Source organism: Anas platyrhynchos, chromosome 20 (assembly GCF_047663525.1).
Source record: "Anas platyrhynchos isolate ZD024472 breed Pekin duck chromosome 20, IASCAAS_PekinDuck_T2T, whole genome shotgun sequence".
In the NCBI taxonomy this organism is placed as follows: Eukaryota; Metazoa; Chordata; class Aves; order Anseriformes; family Anatidae; genus Anas; species Anas platyrhynchos.
In genome coordinates, this window is record NC_092606.1 from 1,405,595 (window position 1) to 1,432,945 (window position 27,351).

At 50.5% G+C, this 27,351-nt stretch overlaps 1 protein-coding gene across 25 annotated transcripts in view; it reads left to right on the plus strand.

Moving 5' to 3' along the window:
- Positions 1-27,351, plus strand: part of MSI2 (musashi RNA binding protein 2) — a 227,496-nt gene that overhangs the window by 128,093 nt on the left and 72,052 nt on the right. For all 25 annotated transcript variants that reach the window (XR_011804315.1, XR_005260303.2, XM_072026219.1 and 22 more), the window contains one exon: positions 6,644-6,692. Coding sequence is in view for 23 of the 25 variants with exons in the window: in XM_072026219.1 (XP_071882320.1) it covers positions 6,644-6,692 (49 nt within the window). In the remaining 2 variants the exon portion in view is untranslated. The remainder of the gene's footprint in view (positions 1-6,643; positions 6,693-27,351) is intronic.

The window sequence follows — 27,351 nt, forward strand, 5'->3', positions numbered from 1 at the left end:
CTTTCTTTTTTTTTTTCTTCTGGAGAGCATTAGTCACTCCAGCATCGCCCTTGGTAGGGTAAGTGTTGAGTAACGTCTTGGCTTGTCGCGGGAGCGTTTTGAAGTCCAGGAGTAGCCACTGTGATTTTTGGCAAGCAATTGGGATGCTCTTTGCCATGTCACGGCTGGTGAGCAAGCCCCGAGATTAACGTGATTGAATGACTGTTTTAATTTCAGCCCCGATGGAGCAAAATTAGTTACAATGATATGTGTGTGTTGAATAAAATTGTAGTTTTATTAGCTATAATTGCTGAAGAAGACTTTTTAAAGACTTGACTGCTGGGGGGAAAGATTGCTAGCACTGGAATTTGTTCTTGCACAGTATGGCATTGATTATTATCGCGGCGCGTAATGGGCTGGCCCCTGGTTGGTAAGTTGTCACTGTGCAACGCTGGGACGCGCCCAGCGAGGGACCCCACCGTGTGTCCCCAGCCCCTGGGGAGCCCTGCACGACTCGTGACTGATCCGCAGAGGTTGCCGGCCTGGTGCCACGCACCCGTGGCCACAGAGCAGTCACAGTTGGTGCTTTTGGCCCTGGCGGTCCCCAGCCGAGGAGGTGGTGGCCGTCGGGTGCGGTGGGATGGGGACCTGCCACCTCCTGGTGGTCACCTCCCCTCCGCTGGGCTGCGGCTCCTGAGCAGGGGCTGCACTGGGAGGAGGGGGGGTGCTGGTGATGGAGAGAGAGGAAAAGGTTAAAGTATTTGTTTCTTTGTTTAATTCCATTGTAATCAAACCCAGGGGCCTGGTGTGGAGGAACAATTTTTTCTAACTGTCTGGCATGCGATATGCATTTGTCTTAATTTATGTGGGGGGAGGTTGTAAATCTGCAGAAGCGCAGTGCTGGCGCTTAGATTTCACATGCGTATTTAAAATAATAGCACCTGACAGTTTACTAGGAGCTAAGAGGTTTTTCTGCTTCAGAAAGCAAAATATTGTAAGAGTTGTGCAGTTTGTATAAATAATTTGAGGAATTAGGCCAGAATATCCAGCACACCTCTCTGGAAGAGCAGAAGATGTGATAGACCTGTAAGGTTTACAGACCTGGGGCGGAGGGGTAGGAACACAGCCCAGACACGGAGCTGAATGTCAGCCCTTTGTAATTCCTTTTCTCCGAGGACCTCATCTCAGTTCCCACAGCGTTCGGTTGCGGTCATTTCATTTCCCTGGCCTCATTCTGCTTTACCTTGAAGGGATGGGAAAGGTGGCTGGAGAGTGCTGGAGGTGAGCAGCCCCTGCCAGATCCCTCACAGCTCTGCCGTGGGGTCCTGGGGGCAGGCAGGAGGGCCCCCACCTGCTCTGGATGTGTCGGGAACTTGGGTTTTGGGTCAGGACAGGGTTTGCTGGGCTGGACGAGGAATAGAGGCTGCTGCGTGGTCATGAGTTACAACTGCAAAAGTCGGTGGTTTCCCCATGGAGGTTTTACTGAATGAGCAAACTTGGTTCAAAGGGAAAAAAAAGAACTTGGAACATGAAATAGGGGCTGCTCTTCCTCCCCTGTATCACCCTGTAAATAACCGCCAGCTTTATAAGGTGCATTTCCAGGAGCTGCCCCTGCAGACGGAGCAGCGGCAGTGCCCGGAGCTGTGCCCTGCCCGGCCGTGCAGGCGGCTCTGCAGGGGCGCACACTGGTGGTGCTTCCTCTCCCCCCCAAACTGCTCCCTTTATGGGGGGGTTTCCTGGGTCCTGGGTCCCGTTCCTGATCCCAGAGCTTCCCCAGTGGCCCTGTGTGGTGGTCCTGCACTGAAGAGGCACTGTGGGGTCTTCGCTGGCTCCAGGGGAACCAGCTACAATTTTTGGTCTGATTTCAAATGCCTTGGCTCAGTGTACAAATCTGGGTTGTAGAACAAGACCAGAAACGAAGTTTCCCAGAAAACGTCCAGTTGCAGTCATTCCAGCTTTCCAGCGAGGTTTTCACTGATTTCGGTGGCAGCAGCTGTGGTGGCTGATTCAAATTCCTGTCCTCCGGAGAGGCACTGAATTGCTTCTTAGCTGTGTAGAAGATTCAGACTGTTCATTAAGGTGTGAGCGCTGATGGGCTGCCACCAGGTTTGATCATCTCTGACCGCTCAGGACTACCCTGCAGAAAACGAGAGGAGTTGAAAATCCCTCCGAGGAAAGTGGGAGGAATGAAAGGAGAATATTGTGCATTCGAGTTCTGGCTGGGTCAGTTGCATTAAATTCAGAACCTTTCTGAGTACAATTAATAGTCATTTTATTTAGGTCATCCTGGTTTTGTTGCTTGAAATATATGTCGCCATTAAGGTGGAAGAAAATCAAATACATTTATCTCTGTGAAGCCTTTTGTGAACTGGTTGGGCATATTTTAAATAACCCAGGGAACTGTTAGGATTATTAAAGCCTTTGGCTCCTCCAATTTTTTTTTCTTCCCTTCTCTTATTCCCTATTCCTCCTTCCAGGCAGTGATTAAAGAAGTGGGTATAGCCCTTCCTCCTCTTAGAGCCCCAAGTGGATTGGAAAAAAAAGGTTAAATAAACTAAAACCCATTACTTAGGCTTTATGTAAGAAACTGGGTCTAAATTGGATGTGTGTGGGGCATGCAGGGACAGGGGAGAAGGATTCCAGACTTAGGAAGTGTCCGTTTGCTCCTGGCATTATCTGGCAGGTCCGTCTGTCTTGTCTTTGCCCTAAGTGTGAAGACTTTGTGTTTATTTTATAATACTCTCCCATTTGATGCTCATTATTACTTAGGATTAATCAGCTCCTTTCAGCCTCCACATTGAGCCAGAGTGCGTTGGAGGATTCGCACCCGTTTCGGGGTTGCCCGGTGCTCCTGACCACTGGCTCCATGCTGCGGGGCATCCTCATGGTCTGCTGTCACAGGCAGCCCCTCAGGGGCTCCGGCTGCTGGCTGGGGGCTGAGACCACGGGGCTGAAGATGGGGATGGGGATGGGGATGGGGATGGGGATGGGGAGGGCAGCTCTGCCACCAGCAGTCCTCTGCTTCTGGTGGGGAGCCAGGGCTGCCGCTCAAGCACACGGGGCTGAAGTTACCCCGGCTTCCAGGAGCACTGGGTGCTGTAGAGGTGGTCTGAAATGCTGCCCAGACCCTGTAAAACCCCTGCCAGTTGCTGCAGGTGGCTGATCTTGCTTTGGGGTGAAGCTCTCTGCTCTGAATCCCCTGCCTGAGGTACGGAGGCTGTGTCCTCTCTGGCCCTTGGGGTCTGCGGTAGGCAAATAGTCCTGGGCGCATCCCTGCCGAGCCTCGGAGCTGGGATTGTCTCGAGTCCTGGTTCTGCCCCTGCAGAAAACTTCCTTCTTTTCTGTCAGCAAGGCGTGAGCTGCATGTTTTGAGGTGAGGTCTGGAAAACTCGCTGTTGGAGCATCTTTAAAACACCGGGCAAGCAAAGGGACCTGCTCGTGGAGGAGGGGGTTAACTGCTGGGCAGCCGCAGCTCCTGAGCCTGCTCAAGTTTCATTGAGTTGCGTCTATGTTGTTTTTCTTCCCTTGAAATAGGGATCAATTTGCTTACTACAGGGTTTACTGCCGGTTACCTTGACTGTGTCCCTTCTTTCTCCTTGATGAAAACTTGAACAAGCCGCTTGTGTTTGATTCACGGAGAACCGTGAGAAACGGGCTGCGTGTGTGAGGCAGTGTGGTTTGCTCATTCTATTCAGCCCTTTGTATATTCAAATTCTTCTAGTTTCAGTTCTTGCTGTTCTGCCAGATTTCCATACCATTGATGGGCTTTCTGCATTAATAAGTTTCTTTCTCCCCCTCCCTCCCATACCCTCACCACCTTTTTGCAACTGGTGAAAAGTTTTTCTAAGCGCGCTGCCCTCTCCATATTGATTTTCTTCTCCTGCTTGTCTAACCGGCTCTTAGATGTTTTATTTTGCAAAGCGTTAATAGAATTTTTCTTTTGCCGTTGCACTCTATCTATTCAGGAGGTTTCAAGAAGTCTCATTGTGTCATTGGACTATAGAGGAAAGAGGCTATTCTTCTGGTACAATGGCTGCCCTAAAAAATAACGCAGGGTGGGGTAAACTCAAAAAGGGCAGAGACGGAGATAAAATGTTCTGACCTTAGGAGACAGAAAAGATAACCAATTAGACATTGTTGAAAGGGCACCAGCTGGCCTGACGAACACCCCCCTGATTAGTTTTTCTTAAGGGCGTGCTCGGGCCGGAGCTGAAGCTCAGCTGCGGGGAGCCAGCTCCCCCCTGCCAGGCTCTGGGTTTGAACCCTGGGTCTGAGCCTTCCCCACAGAGCTGCGTGCCCGGCTCCGGCCCCAGCAGTGGGTGCAGGGGGAGCCGCGCTCCTCAGGGTCCCAGCCGGCCCCACAGAAATCTCCTGGCTTAGCCCCTCAGCCTTGGCTTGTTACTGCTAATAAGGGTTTATTTGCGTAAAAAAGATCCCTGCCAAGATCATCATGCTGGCAGAGCGGGGCCTGGGTACGCATGGCACAAAACCCTGTTTGCTGGAGGGGGAGATGCCAGTGGGACCTCCAAAGACCTTGGGGGTTTCTTGGGGCTCTGAGGTGGGACTCGAAGCAAGGACTTGGTGGGGGCGAGCCGCCTGGTAAAGCTCCTGGAACAGAGCATTTGGGTAAAGGGTGGTCAGCAGCCTGCCTGGCCTGAGGCTGCCACAGAGCCGCAGGGAGCAGCACGGGGTGCAGGGCATAATTTTGGTTCCCAGCGAGGCCAGGACCTGCGGGAATGAAAGATAAAGATTGCTGCAGCAGCGGAACCTCAGAGCAGAGATAAGTGGTTTTGGAAGGGTGAAGGGGAGCCCTGTCCTTATCTGCCTTCCGACAGTGCTCAGACTTGTGAGTTTTCTTCTTCAAAGCGAAGAAAGACAGCAGGACAAATGGCTTTGTGCTTGGTGTGGTTTGGAGTTTTCAGTGCCTCAGCATCTCTGGGTCTCGTTCACGATGGGTGTTCAGGAGGCGTGCTGTTCTCCGTCTCAGGGTGTTGCTATCACATTCTGCAAACTGCTCTGGAAAAGTTCCGAACAAGTTAACCAGAGACAGGTTTTAATAACCTCCAGGTACACCGTAAGGTTTTGCGGCACTGCTTTTTTATTATATCGTGGAATGTGTTTTAGTACAGTAGTTAAGAGAGGCTCAAGCTGTGTTTTTACCACCTTCCCCAAATCAGTCTCTGCTCAGCCAAGGCTGATACCGTAATTTAGCCCAGCAGCAGGCTGAGTGCGCGCTCCCCTGCATAGGAACCCTCCAGGCAAACCGGACTCCCCGAGCCGGGAATTTTAACCAGGTGGGAGCTTTCAAATCCTGCTCTAATTCCAAGACCGTGTTAAGGCAGCAGAATCTGGCATGGGCACCCAAAGCGATCCCACCTTGGCACGAGGTGCTGCTCCTCTGCCCTCCGCAGCAGCCCGTCAGTGCAGGGACACCGATGGGACTTGAGCTATGCTGGAGGAGAAGCTGCGGCTCCGCATAGCTGGGGCTGCTCCCCGGCCTGATTTGCTTCATGAACACGTTGGCAGGAAGCAAGAGGTCAGCACCGAATGCGCACAAGCTGCTGGGGTGAAAGGGAGACCCTTTGGTGGCACTGCACTAGGTGAAGAGAGGGTGAAACTACATCATAAGTTGCTTTTCCTGAGATAAATGATTTATAGAAATCCAGAATATAAAAGCGTGAAAATCTCATCGAAGTTACTGAGGGGGAAAGAAAAAAAAAAAAAGCTTAAAAAGATGACCTTCCCCCAGTGTTTTCTTCAATTAAGCAGTGATGCAGGTTCTCGTCAACCCCTGGTTTAAAACGAGGAATAGGAGGGCTGTACGTTTTTTCAGAAGTTTTTTCAGGAAGGCTGCACAGGACCTTTCCTGCGGTGTGCAGGACTGACCTGCACCAGCCCCTGGAGACTCAGAGCAACAGCTTAAAATGTGATGGTGCTGGAAAATAAATCCCAGCACAACAGTCTGCTAAAATAAGTGTAAAATTTTAGGTGTGGCTGCACGGATTAAATGGAGGTGGAATAAATCATGCAAATAGTAATGAAAGTTGAAAGCAATTTGGTTGCACTTCAGTACGTTTCATCAGTCATCTCTCTTCTGAAGTGGAAATGCCAAGCCTGATGCGAATTAAACTTTGTCCCTCCTCCCTCTCCCCTCTTTCCTCTAGCTTTTCAAAAGGCCTTTTGAAAACCTCTGAATACCTTTTTTGGCTGACCAGATTTTACCCTGCTCATGCTCCTTGAAACCTCCTAATTCTCAGCCAAGACAGTGACTCTAATTTGGAGAAGTCGTGGGTGTGATTTGCATCCTCAATTCCTCTCTTGGTCCTTCTTTATCTCTACAAAAGGGAAAAAGGCTGGGAAGGGGCATGGCTAGGGACCGATGAGGGGTGGAAGAGCTGCTTAGATGTTTGGCTTTCCAGGGCAACAGAACTTTTAACATTCACTTTTCTGCGTTAGGATCAAATGTCAGCTAGCACGTGTTGAAAGCAGCAGATTTCCAAAAGGCAGTGCTGACCCTGAGCCAGGGAGGGAGATCTGATGCATTGCTTATATCTACCTGACCTGAGGCTGCTCCTGCCCGTGCCCCCCCTTCCCAGTGTGTTTGTGCTTTGTGAACTGTGCAGCCGGGGTTTAAAGCACGCCTCTCCCCTCTTGTGTCTTGCAGGTAGAGGACGCCATGCTTATGTTTGACAAGACGACCAACAGGCATAGAGGTAAGAGGGAACGGGAGCTCAGACGTCCCATTTCGTGGCAGCTTCTGCATGGTGAGCACAGCCAAAACTCAGTGTCAGCACGATGACCCATGTGGCTAAATTCAGCCGTGCTAAATCAGCAGAGCTCTTTGTGTTCGAGGTGGCTCCCTCTGTCCTGCAGGTGTACAGAGGAGGGGTTGCTCGGCATGTAAAGCCAAATCTCGTGTGGGTTTTCTTTTTGGAGGTGACCTTTCTGGTCAGTCTAATGAATTCCGTTCGGGAGGATCATCAGGCTCTGCAGTGTCTCTCTCTGGTGATGGTAAAGCTCAGGGAGCTCCGCGGTGAGGCTGCAGGGAAGGGGCCTGAGTTAGAACAGGGGAAAAACTCTCTCTGGGACATGCATCCAAATGGGACGCACTGGATCTGGAGCCTGATAAAAGGTGTGAGGCAGTGCTGAGAGCCTGGGGAGCAGGGGGGGAGTAGCCCAGAGCTCTCAGGTGCTGCCCTCGTGCCTCATCTTCATCTCATCAACAGCATCAGGAGACCCAGGCAGCACCAAGCCCGGCGTGGTGCTGAGTGGCACCGCTGGGGCTGGAGCAGCTTCCCCACAGGCACCAGAGACCGAGCTCTGGGTCTTCAGCTCTGCCAGTGAGCGGTGGAAGGAAGAAGCAAGGGTAACAAAGCGAAAGCTAAGCCAGGGAGTTGTCTTTATGCTCGTGTTCGAATTTCGCCAGTCTTCTCAGACGTTTTTTCCTTCTCCGTGCAGGTAGCTGCCACTAATCAGGCTAATGAACTGGCTAGTAGGCTGTCATCATGAAGCGAGTTCTGCTGCATCGATCGTTTATGAAATCACCCCAGATTTTACAAATTGTGACATTCTGATTGTGTTGAAAACATGTTTAAAATGCAGTAGCATGCAAGCAGCGGTGTTAATGGCAATTCTTAAAACCACTTGCGGGTTGCAATCTGTATCTTCAAATTAGCCAGGGGAAGGAGAAATGGCAGATAAAATATCCGCTGTGGTTTACTGTAGTTAGTGTATGCCTAGAATAATCAACGTAGGCAAGGGAAAGGAAAAGTATTAAAATTCGCTCCCTACTGCTAGGAGGGAGATAAATTTCCTTGCAAGCAAATTGAGAGTGTTTGGCGTTCTGCTGGCACGTGTGTGCTGCTCGTGTGTGTACCCTGAGAGCAGGTAACCTGTCTGTGAGCGTGGCACGGGATCCACGTCAGGACTCGCTGGATTTAATGTGCAGATTTAACCAGACAGAGCAAGAAGCCTCTTCCAAACTGCTCTTCACTGAAGGCTTTTATTAATGCCTTGGGAAGGCTTGAAAGCCTCACCCCAAATAAAATGTTGGCCTTGCCAGCGGAACACAACTCTGAGAACATTTTAAATGTCATCAAGGTAACCATTTTGTTCCTTCTGTCGATGTCTTTTTCTTTTCCGATGTCCAACCATTCCTGGAAGTTCTCTAAAGAAAATAAGAGCGTTACTGCATTTTGTGCTCATCTGTCTAGCCACATTAATGGGAGGCTCCAAATTCTGTGCACATTTAATGGGAGAGGTGGTTACTTCTTGGAGTAAAACAGTCTCAGGCTTTACTGGGAGACAGTGTCATCTTGCAAGGCTTCTCTTCCTAGCTCGGTCATTTAATTTTGATAGCAGGGATGCAAAGAACTAGCACTTAGTGGCTCTGAGTCGGCTTTGTTAAGGTGACATTTCTTTTTAGAAAGGGTAATTTTGTATTTCTGCACCTTGTGCTGTACTTGTGCATTTCTGTGCGGGGATTAAAAAGCACACAAAAGTTCCGTAAACACCCTGGAAAATCACTTTCATCACTTTCTTCACTGCCTAAAATTTCATAGAGCTGAAAATTACTGGGTCAATCTTGAAAGGATTTAGTAATTGGAAAGGAGAAAAAAAAAAAAAAAAAGAGGGTGGTGTTATTTTGTTACCCTTGCAAAGTGCAGATAAAATCTGGAGTTCAACATTAGTTATTGATCTTTGGGGTTAGAGGGAGCCTTGCAAGATGATGATGTCCTTCTAACTTCATTATGTAGCAGAGCTCTAGCAGGCACACTGATCTGCTGCGAGCTGGAGGGGCTGCAGGGAGCGGAGGGATCGGGATCGGAGCGCCGCCCTCCTCGCCCTTGTGCTTTTCCCCGTGCCGGGTGACCCGCAGCTCCCGGCAGCAGGAGCCTCGTTTGTTGTACCCATCAAAGCTGAGCAGAAATGCTGCAGCCGACGGGCCTGCTCGGAGGAGGGAGGGAGGAAGTGTCAGATGAAAGGTGCCTGAACCGAGGGGTGCAGGAGCGGGCTCAGCCCTCCCCTGGCTGTTCCAATTTAGCAGGAAGGGAAGTGCAGCGGGGTGGAGTGGCTCCTGATTGATAAATTCGCTTGGCAACTCCCCCTTCTCCCCTTTCTTTCTGTGACTGTTGAGCACGTAGGTAGAGGAGAGTCAAGAGAAGGTGATGTATCGGTTAGTTAATGTGATGGGATGCTCTTGATCCTTAAATGCTCTCCACGGGCATGTGCCTGCTTTGGGCTGTGCTTGCCTTGCCCATCTGCTGCCTCAGAAGCCATCGGCTGCGGCTGCCACGCCAGTCCCGCGTCTTGAGAGTGCAGGAAGAAAAATAAAGATTGTGACTGATTGAATCCCCCAAGTTGTAATTGCTGGTATTAAATGTAATGCTATATGTTTTTCCGAGCCATGCAGCCCCCAGAGTTATTTTCATATCAATTAACTCTCTCACATGGCTAGGAATGGCAGGGGAGAGAGGAGAGAAGTGACAGCATGTGATTTGGGCTTCTTTAATTTTAAAACTAAACAAAATTAACGAAAGACAGGCTGTCTGTGCGATGCAGACAATATCCTACGTGTTTGGGCTTAACCCATCTCCAGGAGACGGGCGTTTATCGTGGCAGACCCCCCAATGTCTTGCCCTGCCGCAGACCCGCTGGCGGTGCCGCGCCGGGCGCCTGGTGCCTTTGGCACAGAGAGCAGCGTGCCCGGGAGAGGAGAGCCCTGGGCATTGATCTAAAACTGCAGAATTCAAACCAAAAGCTCCGTGCCTGCCTCACCAGTGTGGCGTGGCTGCCCGTGCCCCTCCAGGCACGCACACAGCTCCGCCGCTTCCTCGCCACGTTCTCCTCTCGAGGCAGAGGTGAGCGCTGTGCCCAGTGCTTGTGCCGCGCGGATCTGGCGGATCGCAGCGCCTCGAAGTAATTGTCCAGGTGGAAGCGGGTGGCATAATCGCTGCGTTTATGGGAAGAGACAGGAGTGATGTTGTTAGTGAGATATTGTCTGTGCCACAGCGAAGGATGATGCTTTTCTTAGGAGAAAAATAGCCTTTCGTGTTGTCCGACTGCCAAAACCTCCGTTTCGTAGTTGACCTCTGAAGTTATAATTGACATTTTTATAGATGAGATATAAATATAATTAAGAGTCACTGCAGTTATTTGTTTATCGCTGTCTCCCTCAAATAAAGCAAGGTCATGTGCATATAAAAACACATCTCCAAGCAGTTTTGAGCAGAGAGTGTTTAAGATACGTGGAAGTAATTGCCTAATTTGGTCATTTTCAGCGTAGCTTTTCTTGGCAGCGGCGTGCCAATGGTACCGTGCGCTCGGAGGGAGGCGCGGGAGGAAACCTTTTGTCTGCTCACAGAGCTTTGCTTTTAGAAGGATGGGGCTGAAGGGAGAGCTCCTGTTTGGCCGGGTTTGACCCGCAGGATTTTGGAAAAGCATCCACAATGATGGTGGCGGTGTTTTTAGTGCACAAAGTGCTTTAAGAGCTTCGGATGAGAAGTGTGACATAAGACGTAAATGGAGGTGGTGTTATTATTATTGCTCTCCTAGATGAGACTGGCTTTTATTCCCTTGTCGATTTTATCACTCCATAAATGGGACTCCAGAGAGTGCAGTTGTTTGGAGAGAAGCGCTCGCCCTGCTTCGGCTCGTCCGTACTCACGTTCCCTCGCCGGTGGAATTCATCCTGGGGACCCGCGCCTTGCAGCACCCAGCCCGACTTTAACCCCTGGTTAAACTCAGCGAGTTTGTCTCCTGCTGGAGGCACAGAAGAGTAGCTGCAGACAGGGCTTTTCATAGTGACTTTAAAGCAAATATTTGCTTCAAAACTTCAGAGGAGGGCTGTGAAGATTAATTAGTTAATATTATTTACCATTTACAGACCTATCAGTGAAAGCAGTGATGGCTGAGCCACAGTGCCATCGTTCACACCTATCTGTTTAGATTGCAGTTATGACATGTGCCATATTAATATTTCATGTGTGTATGCTTTTAATATTACATCCTCACTTATAAATATTCATGCTGTAAAACACATTAATGACTGCAAGGCTGAAGAAAAATATTCACAGCTCTCTGCTTTGTATCCCGAGTTCAAACCCAGCCCAGGTGGGCAGGAGGAGACGCCGCGGTGGCTGCGGCTGGCGCGCGAGGAAGGGCTCGTGGTGGCAGCCCGGCTCTGGGTCCATGTCCCACCTGTTCCCATCTGGCTTTGATCTCTTCCCCTTCACCTCGGAGCCCATCAGGGGCACTGTGAGTGCTCCGTGCCCCGGGCAGGGGTGGCTGCAGCTGGGTGGTGCCTTCGGCAGGCCCCACGCCAGCCCCCCAGGCGCGATGCGCTCGGCGCTGCTCAGCGGTTGTGTGTCAGGGAACACAAAGCAAAAAGGAAAAGCTGCCAAATCTTGGAGCCGTCTCCCCTCTCTTCTAATTTCCTGGCCAGCGGCTATTGCTGCTGCATCAGGGCACCTTACGAGAAGTGTAAGGATAAATGCATTCACGCCAGTATGAGCCCTGCGTCCCAGCAGACCCCGTTGCAGAATAGCAAATCAGGCTCCTGGCCACGCTTTTCAAGGCGATTATTGGACGTCTCGGGTGGTTACAGTCATTCTGCCCCCAGCCTCATGCTGTATAACGCCACCTGAGGCTTGGAATAATTGCCCAGCTATGTACTGTCTGTCATACCTTATTGCTTAATTTTATACCAGTAATGAAAATTACATCCAGAGGAGGAGAAAGAGCGAACAGCTGCACTGGCCAGGACGCACCTAAGGAATAGATGTGTGCAAATGCTTTCTCTGAAGAAGGGGAGAGGCTCGGCTTGCCAGCAGCACTCGGGAGATGGCTTGACATTTTTATTTTCTTGTTTAACAAACAAATGCAATAATAATAAGAAAAAAAAAATCCCACCAACCTCCAGTAAAGGTTGCAAACACAGCGCAGCAATTAGTTTGAAAGTCTCCAGTTACACAAGCAGACTTTAAGGTAAATGCCAACTTAAAAGTACATTGTAAAGGACAGTGGATTTGTAATGCTCATTTGTATCTTGTCTTTATAGCTAACGTAAAAACAAATTATTTAATTCCCTCTTCCCAGAGGGAGCCTTGTGTAGCCAGACCTTTTTGACCTTCTTAATTTATCTAGCCTCCTTTCAATTAGCTTTAATACAGGCAGTGAGAAGAGGAGACATGGATGGAAACGTTCAGGCTGCTGCACACCCTCCTTGTGCGAGGCGAGGGGAGGGCAGGCGGCCCCGACACCCTGTGCTGGACAGGAACAGAACCTGCAGGGAGAGGCGTGCAGGAGGAAGGTTAGCGTTTGCCGTGACACCTGTATACAGAAGGTATTCAATAGCTCTTCAAATGTTAGCCAAACCTCCTGAAATCACTGGGATGCTCTAAATGATGGCTTTGCAGATCACCAGGGGCTGATAGCCAGGTGCCTCGGATGGGAAAGCAGAGACACAGGAGAGTGGGAGCTGGCAGTGTTGGCCTTGTAGAAGGTATCGGTGTGGCACCCAGGGCTAGAAGTAAGCCCAGCCAGCAGCAGCAAGCTGGGCATTTCCCTCCCATAGAGCTTCAGTTAACAGTCACTATCTCAAAAAGAGAAGTCTTCCCATTCACCTAGTACTGAACAGTATCAATAACTTAATGCAATTAGACTACAGTAGTATTGGAGAGTGCCAAGTGAATCAATGGAACCTTTCTCATCTCTGAAAGGTTCTTCAGGAACCTTAAAGCAAGAATGGTGCAAACATTCAAGATACATTTTTTTAATTATGATAACGGTTCTGTTGCATGTGTGGGAAGTCAGTAGGCAGGGGCTCGGCTGGGATGAGTGTTTGCATTAGAAGCAGACAATGTAATCTTCACAGCCGAAGCTGCATTGAGAAGACAGTGAGGTCATTTTAATATGCCTTCAGTTTGCCATCTTTATTGTCACTGCTGAGCAGCCGGTTTGAGCGACAGATAAATTAGCAAAAATCCTGATGATCTGTGAATGGAAGGAAACCCTAAATGCCGTGAATAAGTTCTTGCTTATGAATCTACTCAGCTGATGAAACCAAAAACCTTTTGCCTCCCAGAATGCATGAACGGAGTGATTAGCAGGTAGTGCTTCAAGTCTTGTGGGACTATTTGAAAATGTTAATTGAGGAAAGGCCAGAAACAGGAGGAGAACAAAATGCAACATTTACATAGACGGGCAGTCTTAATACAATGAGCAGAATTAAAATCAGCAGAGTGACCTTGAGAAAATAGGCAGCTACTTGCAACGTGCCTGTGCCCAAAAATATGATGTGAAAATACCGAAACATCCTGCGTTTTCCCTCCCTGATGCATTGTTTTCTTTTCCCAGCGGATTGCTCAGAGCGCATTGGGTGCAGCTTTTTAAATACGCCGCATGGGTGGGGATTTTTATTTTTCCTATCTGTGCTCTGGATCTGCTGCTTCTGATAATAAAGCTTTTAGAGCACTTCTGCCGAACGTGGGGAGGGCGTTCACAGCAGCCTGGGGAGGGCGAGCCACAGTCAGCGGTGTCCCCGGGAGCGCTTGGTGTCCCTCCGTGTGCCAGCGTCAGTCCCCTCTGCCCGCTGCCACCCTGTCACAGCCGGTGCCCGGATGCTGCTGAAGCCTTATGATTTTCCAAGGTCATTGCTGTACCTAAAGCCTCCCGGTGACCCGTTTCCATGAACAGATAACATCCCCTATCCCCAAACCCTGCGATTCAGCAGAAATGCGGTTATGCAAATACGCTGGCAGTGCAGGGGAAGCTCTGCCAGGCTGCCCCTGACCACTCTGTTCCCTGGGTGTTTGTTCTGGTGGGGGATGAGGCGAGGGGTGGTCGGGCTGGGTGGGGGTCACCCCGTCTTGGGGTGTGAGCTGCTTGGTGCCAGGCTCCGGTGGCTCCGCTGCTGGCAGAATGGGAGTGGGGCGTGTAAATGGCAACAACGCTACCCTGCAATTAACGGTTTACGGCTCTTGCAGGGATACATTCTACCTAATCAATCCTCTTGCATTAGCAAATTAGAAGCTGTTAAAATTACCAGCTTCAATACGTAAAATGTGCACCACCGCAGCGTCGCGGTGCCCGGTCTGTGGGCAGGTCCCCCCGCGCCGTGCTCGCTTCGAGCCCCGGCCTCCGCCAACTGTGTCCCCCCAGGGGTCAAGGCCACTGCCACCCCGCTCCCTGCAGTGCCCGCACCGTGCTGCTGCTGGCCCAGCTCTGGCCTGGCTCCTTGCTGCCACCCTGCTGTCCTGCACGGGACGTTGCAGCTCAAACTATTTCGGGAGGTGGGTCCAGAAAGGCCAAAGGGGCAGCATTGACTTCCCTGAAACTCTCCAGCTCAGAGCTCACCTCCTGGCCAGTCCTCAGTTAGCAACACGGGAAGGCAGAAAGGTCTCCAAACAGAGGAATTCTGCCGTGGTTTCACCTTCCCCTCTTTCCCCTTCACGCAAGACCCTTTGTGCTCGCTCCCCAGGTGTCTCGTGGTGCAGATTTTGTGCTGGGTGATGCGGGGGGACGGCAGGCAGCTCGTTACAGGCTGAGCAGGAGGGAGCTTGTGTGGCTTGCACCGTTCCTTATCGGTGCCCTTACCTGTACTTGAGGCTGGTTTTCCTAAAACATTAATTTTGGACATCAGATTTCTTTAATTAGGTTGATTAATATGTTCTGGCAAGGAGTGATTTTGCTTATTCTGTATGTTTGGGTTTTTTTGTAATCTTTTTTTAACCTATAAGCTGATGTAAGAACATCTGGCACTTTTTTTTTTTGCTGGATCTGATAGAATAAATAAGTTGAAAAACAGCTTCTTGCAAAAATCCACAGGTCAGCGGATTTTGTGGGGTTTGTGCTCAGTTTTTTTTGTTAATTTATTGAGTGTTTTCTAGACCAGAAAGAGTACCTTAAACTAATGTGATGATTTGGAGATTATTCTCCATTTAAAACCACCTGTGAACACCAACCACTTTCCTTTTTGCTGCCTTGGTAGAAGCCCAGGAGGGAGCAGATCCGTAGCAGTTCCCCTCCCTGCCCTCCACGGAGCGATTTCGAAGCCCTTTGCACACGTGGGGGGGATGAAGCCCGCAGCGTCCCTACGAAGGCAGGAGGTTGTGGGGAGCTGGGGACACGGCGAGGTTGTTTGACTTGCTGGTGCTCCTGTCCCAGCTGAGAACAGAGCCAGGGCAGGCTCCTGGGCGGGTGCTGCCACCATGGCACCGTCTTGCCAAATTTACTCTCAGTGGGACTGTCGCTGACCCCGGTGTAAGTCATTTGGGAGCGGTGGCGTTGACTTCAGGCCCCTGGGGAAGTCGTGTGGGTCTCTTCTATCGGCTCCGCACCCACACAGCCGAGTAACAAAGGAGTAAGGACTTCTGTTTTCCTCCAGCTTCTGGATGCTCCCCGTCATTGCAGGAAAACAAACCAGATGGCAGAAGCGTGGGATTTGTTTTCTTGCAGATCAGCCGCCTGCTTCCCCGCCGCCCGCGTTTCCTCGTGGCCGTTTGAGGGGGTTGTGGTGTATCCCTCGCAGGGCAGGAGCCTGTGCTGGTTTTGTCCCCGCGTTTGGGGTTTTGGAGGCTGCAGAAGCGGCACGTGGGTGGGGGGAGATGGCGGCAGGCTAATAACGTGCCTGGCTGCTCTGGGAAGGAGCAGCTGCGGAGGGGAGATGAGAGCAGCTGTGGGTATGAAATTAGTCATTCTATGAAGAAATGGATTTGATAAATAATAAAACAGTGGTATTAACAACAGATGCTTTCCAGGTCAGATGACTTTGATAAAAGCACCCAACAACCGTGGGTAATGGTATGAAAAATATATATCTATATTTATAGGTCTATCTATATGAAAAGGCCTATAAATAAACGTGTGCTGGCGCGGAGATGTGTGTGTACATGCTCACATGGAAATGTACCTGGCGTTTTATCTCTCTTTTGAGGTGACGGTGAAAGTTCAACGCAGGCTTTGAGACTTGCCAAGAAAACCTGAAATCTGATCAATGCCTCCCGCATCTGGAGGCTCCCACCCTGAGCACTGGCTGCATTTGTTTTTATATTCATCCCTTTTCATTTTGATAACTGTTTTGATTTGTAAAATACTATGCCTTATACAATGTTTCCTTTATGGTGATTTAGTATGCTCCTCTTATCTTTCACCTTAAATCTTTGATAAGAGCATTTTAAAAATGAAATTGCTACCTGACACCATTATCAACCGTTGGCTGCCTGCCAGAGGAGAAGGCATTACCCAGGCGGAGGCAGGAGAGACGAGAGACTTCCCGAGCTGCAGGCGGCAGCGCGCAGAGCGCCCGGCGTGGCGCTGGGTGCAGGTACCGGGGGAAGGAGGGCGAGGAGCGGGGCTGGGAGCACTGCAGGACCCGAGCACGGCCGCTGCTGCCTGCTCCTTGCCCCACAACCCCACACAGGGGTAACACCAGCTGTGTCTGGGTGATGGCACTGAGTCCAGGCATTTTCTCTCCCCTCCCTGCGTTGGTGCCCCAAGCTGGCCCGTCAGCGGTGCTTGGCACAGCAGCGGGGCTGCTTCCTTTTCCCCACAAAGCCATAAAAGCGAACCTGGGGCTCAGGTTGCCTTTATCTGGCAGCACAACGTTGCCTGCAAGTTTCCAGCACGTTCACGTAATTGAAATGTTTTTGGATAACTGTTCGTTGTGCCTGCTGAATGTAATTTATCAGTGGAAAGGCATCAGCAGTGGGAATATCAGTAAATAGAACTGTCTGACATGGCAGGTCATTTTTATTTTAATATAGTGGATTTAATGAACTCTTGTCTTTATAATTCATGGTACTTGCAGAATGCATCCATTTCCCCTCCTTAATGACGTTAGTTACAGATCTGTCCTTTGTTAGAGGGCTTTATTACGGCTGGAGACCTTAACTCTCCGTGAGTTGTGGCGATGCAGCCCCAGCACCAAGGGCCGTGTAATAGATTGTTGCCTTTTACGTTCAAAACTATTAGCGATAAACAGAGCCAAAAACTTCCCCGAGTACTTCATGCATTATTAATTATTATTATTCCTGAAGCTCCTGAAAGGTCGTTTGTGAAGACCTGTGCTGTGTGGTGCCAGCTTACCGGGGCCGGAGCCGGGCTGCTCGCGCAGTGCCACCTTGCCGCTAGCTCGTGCGTGCTCGAGTGTTTGGGTCACAGCCAAAAGAAGCCCCCAAATCTGCTGTCAAGTGATTTAATAGCATTTGTGTCCAGCCTAACCCAATCTATCTCACCTCGCAGAGAAGAAAAAAAAAATAATCCTGCATCAAAATTACTGCTTTTGGAACTGTCTTGTCTCTTTTGAGTAGGAACTGGAGACAACTAGACAAGCTTCAATGAAAGCGAATAAAGAAACATTACTTTCTGAACACAATCTTCTGTTACCAGTCACTTTTCAACAGACATTCAATCAAAATGCTAATAGCAAAGGCAACAAGGGAGTGAGGTTATTGTAATACTAATTGATAGGCTGCAGGGATGGGTTTTGATAAGTGCTGCTGAAGATGTATTTTTGAAATATGATTCTCTTTAATTACAATGATACTAATAAGAAGGAACAAATGATTTAATGATAGTTTTCTAGGTAATGGCTTAAAGATTTTCTTCAAGTTATTTTGAAGCCTTTTTCTAAAACCAGAAATTATGAAAATCACCTTAAAAATAAAGCCGTAGTGGAAGGTAGTGACTTTATCTAGACTTGTGTGGCTACTTTGCATCAAAATTAATACTGTCAAATATGAAGCTCTTGAATACAAAATCCAATCACTTATTTATACAATAGACTTTGCTAAAAGCCCATGGTTGGAGCCACATTGCATGTAGGAACGCATTTAACGTCTAATGCTTAGAATAATTAGGATCAATTATGCCAGCCAGAATTTTGAAAGATGTTTTGAGGGAGGGCAAAAATGTGCTGAGGGGTGGTCAGCAGGGTTTTAAAGTGCAGCTGGGGTGCCAGTTTTGATCGTCCTGACGGAGGCTGCTGATGCTGGCTGCTGGGAAGCTCCGGACGAAGCCACCGCAGGTGACGGCGACGGTCCCCGGTCGGTGGGCGCTGCGCCAGCGGGTGCCCCACTGCCTGCTCTGTGCCCCAGGAGGTGGGGGGGAAAAAAGGAAAAGGGCAGAGCTGTCACCAGCAGGCAGCCTCGGCTTCAGCTAATTTTTGATGAATTAATTGATAATAAAACAAAGAAGGTTGTTGTTGGTTTTGAGGGGGTTTTTGCTTTTGTTGACGTGGGTGGGGGCTTTTCTGGGGCAGGGAAGGATGATCTCTGCTGCCTTTCAATTTGTCAGGCTCTCTCTCAAAGATCTGCCAGAGAAGAAAGGGTAATTAATAGGCTTGAAGTCATTTCCGATGTGTCAGTATTTCTGCCTTGCTTCCAAGTGATAATGTTCGCTGGCTCGAGGCCTCCGGGGAGCCTTCCATCTTATTAACTTGTCTAGGAGAAACAGTGAGTGGGGACAGCTTGGGCCAGTGGGTGACATGAAATAAGGATTTGTGGTGTAGTGAGCTGTAAACACTGGGGCTGATTGAGTAAAAAGTGGGGAAAAAAATTAAAAATGAGGAAAAAAAAAACAACACTAAAAAGGCCACTTGTCAGAAGTACAGCAGCACACGTCCTGGCGGGGGGGCGATGCACTTTATTTAGGCCAGTCTGTACTGACCCCAGAGCAAGGAGCCTCTTGCTTCGTGTGTCTCAGGAACAGCTCTTTGGAGCTGGAGCTCTGCATCCTGAATTTCCATCCTCCCTGGTGCATGTATCTGTAGTCTTTATCCCGTTGTCCACCACCTGACCAGCCTTCTGCTTCCTCCACTGTGTACAGGGCATCGCCTGTCCAGGCCTGGGAAGGGGTTGAGCAACTGCACTGCGATGCCGAAATGTGAGCTTTAGGATTTTCCTATGGAAAACTTTCCTTTACACCACAGAGACAGAGAAAAACAACTTAAATGCACATCCCTTCCCCTGCCTGCTAAGTAAATCCCTGCAAACAGGGGGTTCCCTGGCGCAGGCTGGTTTTGGAGGTGGGGAGCACCTCGTGCTGCTTGGGTTGTCCTTCATCAGCTTTTGGTCAGGAGACACAGTTAGAGGAGCAGTTGGCAAAGTGATTGCTATTTCTTACCCTACCTCACTCCTCAGCATTACATCATTCCGAGGTCTTGCTCTGGAGGAGATGTGCAGGAGAGGAGAGGTTCCTGCTCACTGCAATCCCTGCGTCAGCTCAGGGGCTGTGTGATTGCTTCCCCCTCCTCTCAGTCCTGGTGAGATTTCATTAATTAGAATTAGAAGACTTCAAAATAGAGAGAATTTTTAAACTGTTGTCTTGTGTGATGTCGGAAGGGGTTGGATGGCACCTTGATTTTCCTCTTTCTGCCAGCTTTGCTTTCCCCCCAGAGCAGCGCTGGGCTTGGTGCTGGGGTGGGAGCCTGGGGGCTGCAGGTGGAGGCAGTACCCAGGTGCACCTCATTCAGGGCAGGTTACAAGGAGGGTGGTTGGAGGCAGGGTCAGGGTTTGGGATGTGCTGGGTTGTCCACGGGTCTCTGAGCTCAGCGAAAGCTGCAGGAAGCCCTGGAGAAGGGGGAGAGCGAGGAGCGGGCAGTATCTGTACGTTCAGCCTGGTAAAACAAGGAGGGGAAGGCTGGGAGCAGTGCTCTGTGCAACTGAGCTGATCATCGCTGCTGTTGGAGCTCTGACCTTCCTGACAGATGTGGGCTTACGTAAGGGTGATGCTGGATCTACATATTTAACCTTCCTGGCTTGTTTTGGTTTTGATTTTAAATTCTTCGTAGCAGAAGTGCAAAAGAGATTTCATTAGCTGTTAAAGAAAAACACAACGGAGGCAGCACTGGTCTCAACTGTGAACAAGCTGTTCCTTGGAGATTGTTCCCTTTTCATTTTTTAAAGTAGCAAACCTTGGTGTTTTGGGTCACTGGGAAGGAACAGGATGTCTTTCACATATTGACAGATTTGTTTCTTCTCTTTTCTTTTCTGATCTCACTCCTGTTTGTCAAGCTCACTTTTCATTTTCCAGAGAAATGATTATGACTAAACATCTCTGACAACCTCTTTGCAAAGTGTGAGAAGGCTACAATGGAGAAAAAAAAAAAAAAGCCATCTCAAAGCAGTTCAATGATTAAGCTACTTAACTGGGAAGTTTTTCTTTTCCACTGTGGCCCGTATTTCTGCACAATGGAGTTCCTCTTGCAAGCGCTTACTAGGGAGGCAGTAGTATAATTAAAATTTGTCTTAATATTCTTTGAAAATTAAAACTGAATCCTTCACGTTAGGAAGAATGACCGTGCATGTATTAGTGCTCTATGTTTTCTTGTTGTTGTTAGCTTATTCAAATATTAACACTGCCTGCATGCTCAAAATGATGGTTTGTGTCCATTAACAGAGCTTAATTCTCAAATTAAATGATGACTGATACATAGGAGTAGGTGGAAGCTGGTTCGTGGATTATTTTTATTATTATTATTTTTTAATGCTAGTGTTACTTCCTGGAGGTAAATAAGGGGAGGGGATGCAGTGCATCATCACTGAAATTAAAATAAAGCCTCATTATTTGAGGATGGAATTTAGTGGCTGAAGGTTTACTCTTTGTCTGAAGCTTCATCCCGAATTCTTCCGGCTAATTGCCTGCTGATTAGCTGACAGACAGGCATTGCTAATGCTGGCCTTGAGCAGCAAATTATCCCCTGCATGCCCAGGACAAGGCAGCGAGGGGCTGGGCAGCTGGGGGGCTGCCTTGGGCTCTGCTGACAGGCAGGGATGGGGCAGGGACAGGGCAGGGACAGGACGGGACACTTGGGCTGTGCCAGCCAGGAGCCCTCGGCCCCGTGGCCGCTGCTCCTTCCCTTGTGGTCCAGCAGCGTGGCTCATGGCATAATGCACTTGGTGCTCATTGGCACACCTCTTTTTTTTTTTTTTCCCTAATAGTTTTGAGTTCTTCCCAACTGAAGGACATGGGTAGCCGATATAAATACCTATATTTGGTACCTGTGTGGATATGAAGGAATTACTGGCCTTCAGACACCAGGTAGTCGCTCCTCTACCTTCTCTGGTTAAATTCAGTCCTTCCGTGGGGAGAGTTTTTGGGGAAGTAAAATAAATAAATAAATACAGAATCGAAAGCTGCAAGTTATTTAAAAACTATTCTTTTATCCTTGCACTGACCATGGAGAAATTACCTCCGCTTGCTAAAAACGCCAGGAAACCTCCGAAGATGTGGCTGCTTTCCCCTCTCCCCAGCTGTCTTTCTGAACTTGATTTGAAACGCGCTGGAAATATCTCTGTTCCTGATCTATTGAAAGTTTCCGTTATTGACTGGCAGAAAGGCAGCTTTTGTGCGTGTGTTGCTTGTGGGCAAAAGATAATTTTAAAAAGCACCCTGTTTATCTCGAGAGAGCAGCGCGGTCCGAGTGCCGGGGAGGGAGGCGGCAGCCCCGGGCCAGCCGTGGCTGATGGATCTCGAGCTCTGGGTGCAAGGCAGGGGACCTGCTGCACAGGGCATTACGAGAGAGGCTCGACGCTGGCTGGGGGCTTGGGGACGTTCTCGGGGACGTTCTGGGGGCTGTGGCAGGCCCAGGCAGTGCCCACAGCCGCCTGCCCCTGCCCACCCCCAGGGCTTACGGGGATTAGCGGCGTTAAACCCGGCCTCCCCTCCTCCTGGGAGCCGGGCACTAATAAAGCTGTACCAGGCTGAAAGGACAAGTAAACACTGCTTTGTAGCTATGGCAACTCGGGAAACAAGAGCTACGTGGAGTATTTCGGAGGAGAGCCCTTATTATCGAGAGTTTAAAGGGAAGGTTCTTAAAAACGCGGAGAGGCTTGGCAGGGTAATTAGACTTGGTGCTCTCAGAGCAAACGCGACGTCTCACCAAGCGTCACCAGAGCGTCTGGCCTGGCTGAGGAAACACAGAGACACTCGGCACAGCAGCACATCAAACCCGGGCGGAGATGGTGCCGACACGAGTGGGTGTCCTGGCACCCAGCCCCTGCTCCCTGCTCCTATTCTGTCAGTCCCGGCCCTCACGGCCCTGCCAGCACGGCCTTACACCACCTGGGCTGCCTGGGAGCAGGAGGCTCGTCCTCCTCAGCCCCAGATCAGGCGTGGGGCACAGCCTGAGAACTGCCTGCAGCTCTGGGAGCATCATTACACAGGTCCTGGGCAGGAGGAGCTGTGTTTGTGTCCGAGCTATGCGCTGCTGGCAGCTTCCAGGTTGTGGGTTCAAGCAGTGAGTTCTGCTGGCCGAGTTTTTGATGTTGGAAGCCAAAATGCAAGCAGCTGATGAGGCACTATGTGCTGGTTCACGTGAAGTCCCTCGTGGCCTCACCTCTGCTGAGCTGCTCCCATGTTTCGGCACCACAGGGGGAACAGGCTGAGGGTCTGGCTTCGGCTTCACTGCTGGTTCCCTGCGTGCTGGTGGCAGCTCCCCTAGCTCCGAGCCTCAGTTTGCCTGCCTGGGCTGGGTGTGGATAGCCATGCACTTGCCTTTTGTCCACTGCCTTGAGCTCCTTAAATGATTTTAACAGTTTGCAGGTGTCAGACTTTATTAAAAGAGAAGCAGCGTGGTGCTCAGGTGGAAGTGACGATCTCCATCCAAAGCAAAGCCCCGTTGGCCTCTGCTTTCATCTTCCAAAATGGTGCGGTACACTCAGTGCTGCTGAAGGGTGTTAGGCTGACAGCCAAGCGACCAAAGACCTCTTTGGTCTCCCGGCACGGCGAGGCAGAAGCCTCCAGCCGTGGGCAGCCTTTGCTGTGACCTGCCCGGCCTGCCCCGCTCAGCCTGCAGCTTGTGGGGCCCGGCGGGGCAGAGATAGCATCAGCTGGGCTCGGCTGATGCTGAAATAATCACGGCAATCGATAGCTCGCTTTGTGCCGGTTCCCTTGGTCGCACAGTCCATCGAAGGAAATGATTTTAGCTGCTCGCCTGGAGCACGCCTGTCTGGGGAGTAACCATGCAGAAACGGCCGTGTTATTTGCACGTCCGGCGCTCTGGCAAAAGATAAAGTGTGCATCGTGTGATTGATGGCAACCCGGTGTCAGGCCGTGTCAGTCCTACCAGGCTGAAATGACAATGGCATCATGTAGCGGATCAAAACATGAAGTCTTTAAAACCATATGTTCGATGTGTCATATCGCAGGAGCTTTATATTCCCGGTGATAACAATCAGCAACGCGTTATCTGTGGTTTCTCGCCTGTACATTTCTTACAAGCTGATAAACTTTGAGCTGGATGGGAATCAGGCGTGCCTCCTCGTTAATGTCTTGATCAGACTTGGAAGAGCGCGGCTGGGGGCTGGTGACCACGCGGCCCCCCGGTGGGTGAGGCTGAGCCCCTCTGCTCCGGCTCCCTGCTGGCACTGCTGGGCACTGGGTGCTTCTGTAGCATGGGGTCCTGCTGCAGCCCCCCGGGAACGGAGAACCCCTGCCCCAAAAGGCAGCAGCCCAGGTGGAAAGGCCCAATGAGACGTGGAGAAAAAACCAGGAGCACGAAGGAAAGGCCCACGGCTCCGCTGCTCCTCGTGTGTGTGCTCCTGGCGTGCGCTCCCTGCCAGCCCTGCCCCACGTAGCTGCTGCGGGCAGCAGTGATACAGGAACAAGTGGTGAGTGTCGGTGTTTGAGGAGAGGGATGCTTCACTTCACTTGGCATTTCAATATCTTCCAGCAGTAGGTTGGAATTAGCACTTTTTTTTTGGTGCGGGGTGATTTATTTTGTTAAAAACCAAGGCATTATTCATAATTATGCAGTTTTATGAGGGTATACATAGCAGCATTCTTCCCGCGGTAGGCTGTGGGAGCTGGCATAATATTTAAATAAGAGCCCTGGGGAAAGGACACGCTTGCATTCAGAGGAGGGCTCCGCGCGGTTGCGGGCTCAGCCTATTGAACTAGCGTATAATTACCTCTATTCAGCACTGCCGCTCCACTTATCAGCTGGCCGTCAGGGGAAGGCCGGCGTTTTAAAATGACATAGATTGTTAGAGAACATCAAACTTTTTTAATACAGTTAATGATCCTCAGCTATAAATAGTCTGTTCCCATTGACTGGCAATAAGGCTTTTGTGCCGTGCCTCGCGGAGCTGCATGGCTTTTCTTAGTTTGTTTTTTTTTTTTTTTTCCTCCATATGTACTGTAGGGCCTTTCATCCAGATCACTTACAAATAGCAATCCCCCCTGTCTGGATCGGGAAATGAAGGTCCTACAGAGCAGGACTTTGTCCAAGGTCACGTAGGGGCTAATGGGTGAGGAATGGGGCCTGGCAGCTCTGTCCTCTGGCCATTCGACCTCCTCCTCCTCCCGTGGGGATGGCACAGGGACCGGCTCCTTCGGTATCCTCACACCTCTGCAGTGCCACTGGATGGTTTTCTGGGAACGTCTGGCCCCTGCCTCATTAATGAGGCAGGCAGCTCTGCTACATGCAGTGCCCCAAAAGTTTGCTCGTTATCTTTCAGGTCGAAACAAGTATGTGGGTTAGTGGAGGAGAAGTTTGGCTGGGCTCAGAGGCTGCCGTGGCTGCGGCACCAGCAGGGGCTGCGAGTCTCAGCTGCAGCACAGGCGTTGGAAGCGACGAGGATGATGAGGTCTGGAGGAGCCCCTGTCTGAGCGGGGCCGTGCGCTGATGGAGGAAATCCTGGAGCAAGTGAGCATCCAGAGAGCAAGGGAGGGGACAAAAAGCTTTGCCGTCGACACTTGTCTGGAGACTGTGTAATTCGATTCGTACCTAAGGTGAACATCAGTAACTGCTGAAAACTCAGCGTGCGATGACCACAGCTCATTACAACTCTCCACAGACACGGCTGGCTTTACGTACTGTAGCTAATTATTCCATTTCTGCATCTGGCAAGGAGAATGTTTTTCACAAAAACGCTGTAAAATACCAGGGACTTCATCTTTCTTTTTTTATGTCTCTGCACTGCATGGACTCAACCACAGCCTCGCCTGCTGCAAAATCCTGTGAAAGTCCAACTCTGCCTGAAACCTGGCCCTGTTTCCTCTGTGCTCAGGTAGTTGCTGTTAGCTGGGTGCATGCAGATTCCTCACCCTGCTTTACTCACCACAGGGTTTGATCTGAGTTGGCCACGAAGTCCTCGAGCAGCACGCAGGAGCTGAGTACTACCAAGTGCTCTGAGCAGGTTGCTTCAGGCAGCACCGTGGGACTCCTGCGTGGTGCTGGGCTGGAGCTGCTGCTGTGTCTGAGTGGTCTTCAGAGCGGGCTGAGTGTCCGAGTGCAGTAACACCAACAAAGGGACCCCAAACCCCGCACCAGGTCCCCGACTTCCCCAGCAGTGATTCCGTGGCTGCGCTCTGAATCGCCCAGAAGTTCCGGTGAGCTCCTGCCACTGCTTTGTTCCGAGCGCCTGCAGACACCATAGGAAAAGGTCAGCGCATAAACACCGCTTCTCCGAGCCGATCTCTTTGTGTGATGTGAAAGCCGGGAAGCAAAGGGTATTCAAATTATTGAGCTGCTCTGCTGCTGAGGCAGGATCGGGAGTGCCTCCCCCAAGCCTTGCTGCTCTCAGACGTCTCCAGGTCAACAGCCTGGCGCTGGAGAGGTGCTGCTGAGAGGCACCGAGTGCCTGAGCTGGGCACGAGTGGAGGCCGCGAGGGGGCACGGGATGGGAACCGTGGCAGGCAGCAGCTCGAGGTCTGGGCCAGCAGCACCCAGGCTGTGGAAATGCTTCAGGGAATGCTCCGGCGTGTGTAATTAGTTCACCTTTCCCTTCGCCTGCGACTGCTGCTCGCGGCGGTTTTGTTTTTAAGTGTAAAGATTTCGCAGGTCTCCCCAGTGGTTTGAAGAAAGGTTGAGTGTGTGGGGAAATCCACAGAACAATGTCACCAAAAATGCGAGGAGGAAAAAGCAGCTTTTAATAAAGCACTGCTTGGCATTTGTGCCTGGGAGTTGGGTTTGGGTTAATTTGGGCTGGGGAGAAGCTGGTGGAGGTCACCTCTGAAAGCAGCAGATGAAAGCAGCGTGGCCAGCTCTTCCCGGGGAGCTTCAGCAGAAACCCATCGGTCTGCAGGTGCTTGGGCAGCCGTCCTCCAGCCTGCGGCTCCCTGGCACAGCAGAGCAGCCCCCGTAGGTTGGTGCTTGCGTTTGGGTCAGGGCAGAGGAGATGGAGGGGAGCAAATGGCGAGGAAACCATCTGCAGCAGGGAGCAGCTTGGCTGAGCCGTCCTGAGCGGGCTCCTGGGGAGATCAGACGACGGTGTTGTGGCATCCAGGGCTGACAGAATCGTGGTTACCTGAGGTACGGTGCTCAGCAAAGTGCCTCTCTTCTGCCTCGTGGCCAGGAGAGGCTGCGTTGGAAATAAAGCATCCTCTTGTATCTGAGGAACATGGAAAGCACACTGAAATTATAGCAGTGGTTGTAGCAAAGGGGTCTGGATTTCGTGCCTGCAATGTGCCCGTCTCAGAGCCTTGTTTTCCTTTTCCATTACTGCAGCTCTGTGTCATAAAGCTGGCCAGCCCTGTGTGGTCCCTATTAAAAGTTTTCTTTCCCAGGGTGATTCTGCTCCTTTGTTGCATCTGGTTCTTGAACACTTTATACTATCAAACAGCAAAACTGCTTTTATTGATGCAGCAAAGAACAATGGGCTCTCTCCAGCAGCGCTCCCAAAATACTCTCCTGTTTTTTTTTTATGCCTGGCTTCCAACAGTGGAAAAAATGATTAAGATATGTTAGGTTTACTCTGGTCACTTCAACAGGAGATTGGTAATATCAACAAACGCTTCCAGCAGATGGATTAGCTCCTCTTCTCCAGCAAGGCCGGAGCGATGTGTGCTTGCCCTGTCCGTGCTCTTTCTGCGAGACAGACAGCTGAAAAAGCAGAACGCAGCCACGATTTAATAGAGCGCGGCTCGGGTGAGGCAGAGATGATGGCATCAGGCATGTGTCAGGTCACTGGAGTGATTGCAAGCTGGTCGGACGTGCGCGCTCGCTGTTCATACAGTGACTGCACCCGCTGCGGCCCTCGGCTCACGCTCGCTTCCTCCGAGAGGCAATTTCCCGTCCGCACGGAGATGGGAAGCAGAGAAGACAGAAGAGGATCAGCAGAGGCTTAAAACCAGTTCTGCTGCCTGTGCAAGCTTAGCTTTTTGGAGCATCGAGGAACGGGCTCTGAATTTCCCATGTGAGCAGATGTCAGGGCACGTGTAAGTCTGCCGTACTAAAACATGTGCCATATTAAAAGCCCCTGTGTATAGAAATGGCATCTGTCAGCCACTGCCCCTTGGACAGACATAAAACCTGACTTCTCCTGGCTTTCTGGAGCTGTTAGTGTAACAGCCAGGCTGTTTGCCCGTGTCACAGGAGGAGAGGGTGTGCGGAGCTTTGGATGCAGCTGTGGGGTGGGTGCTGGGAGATGC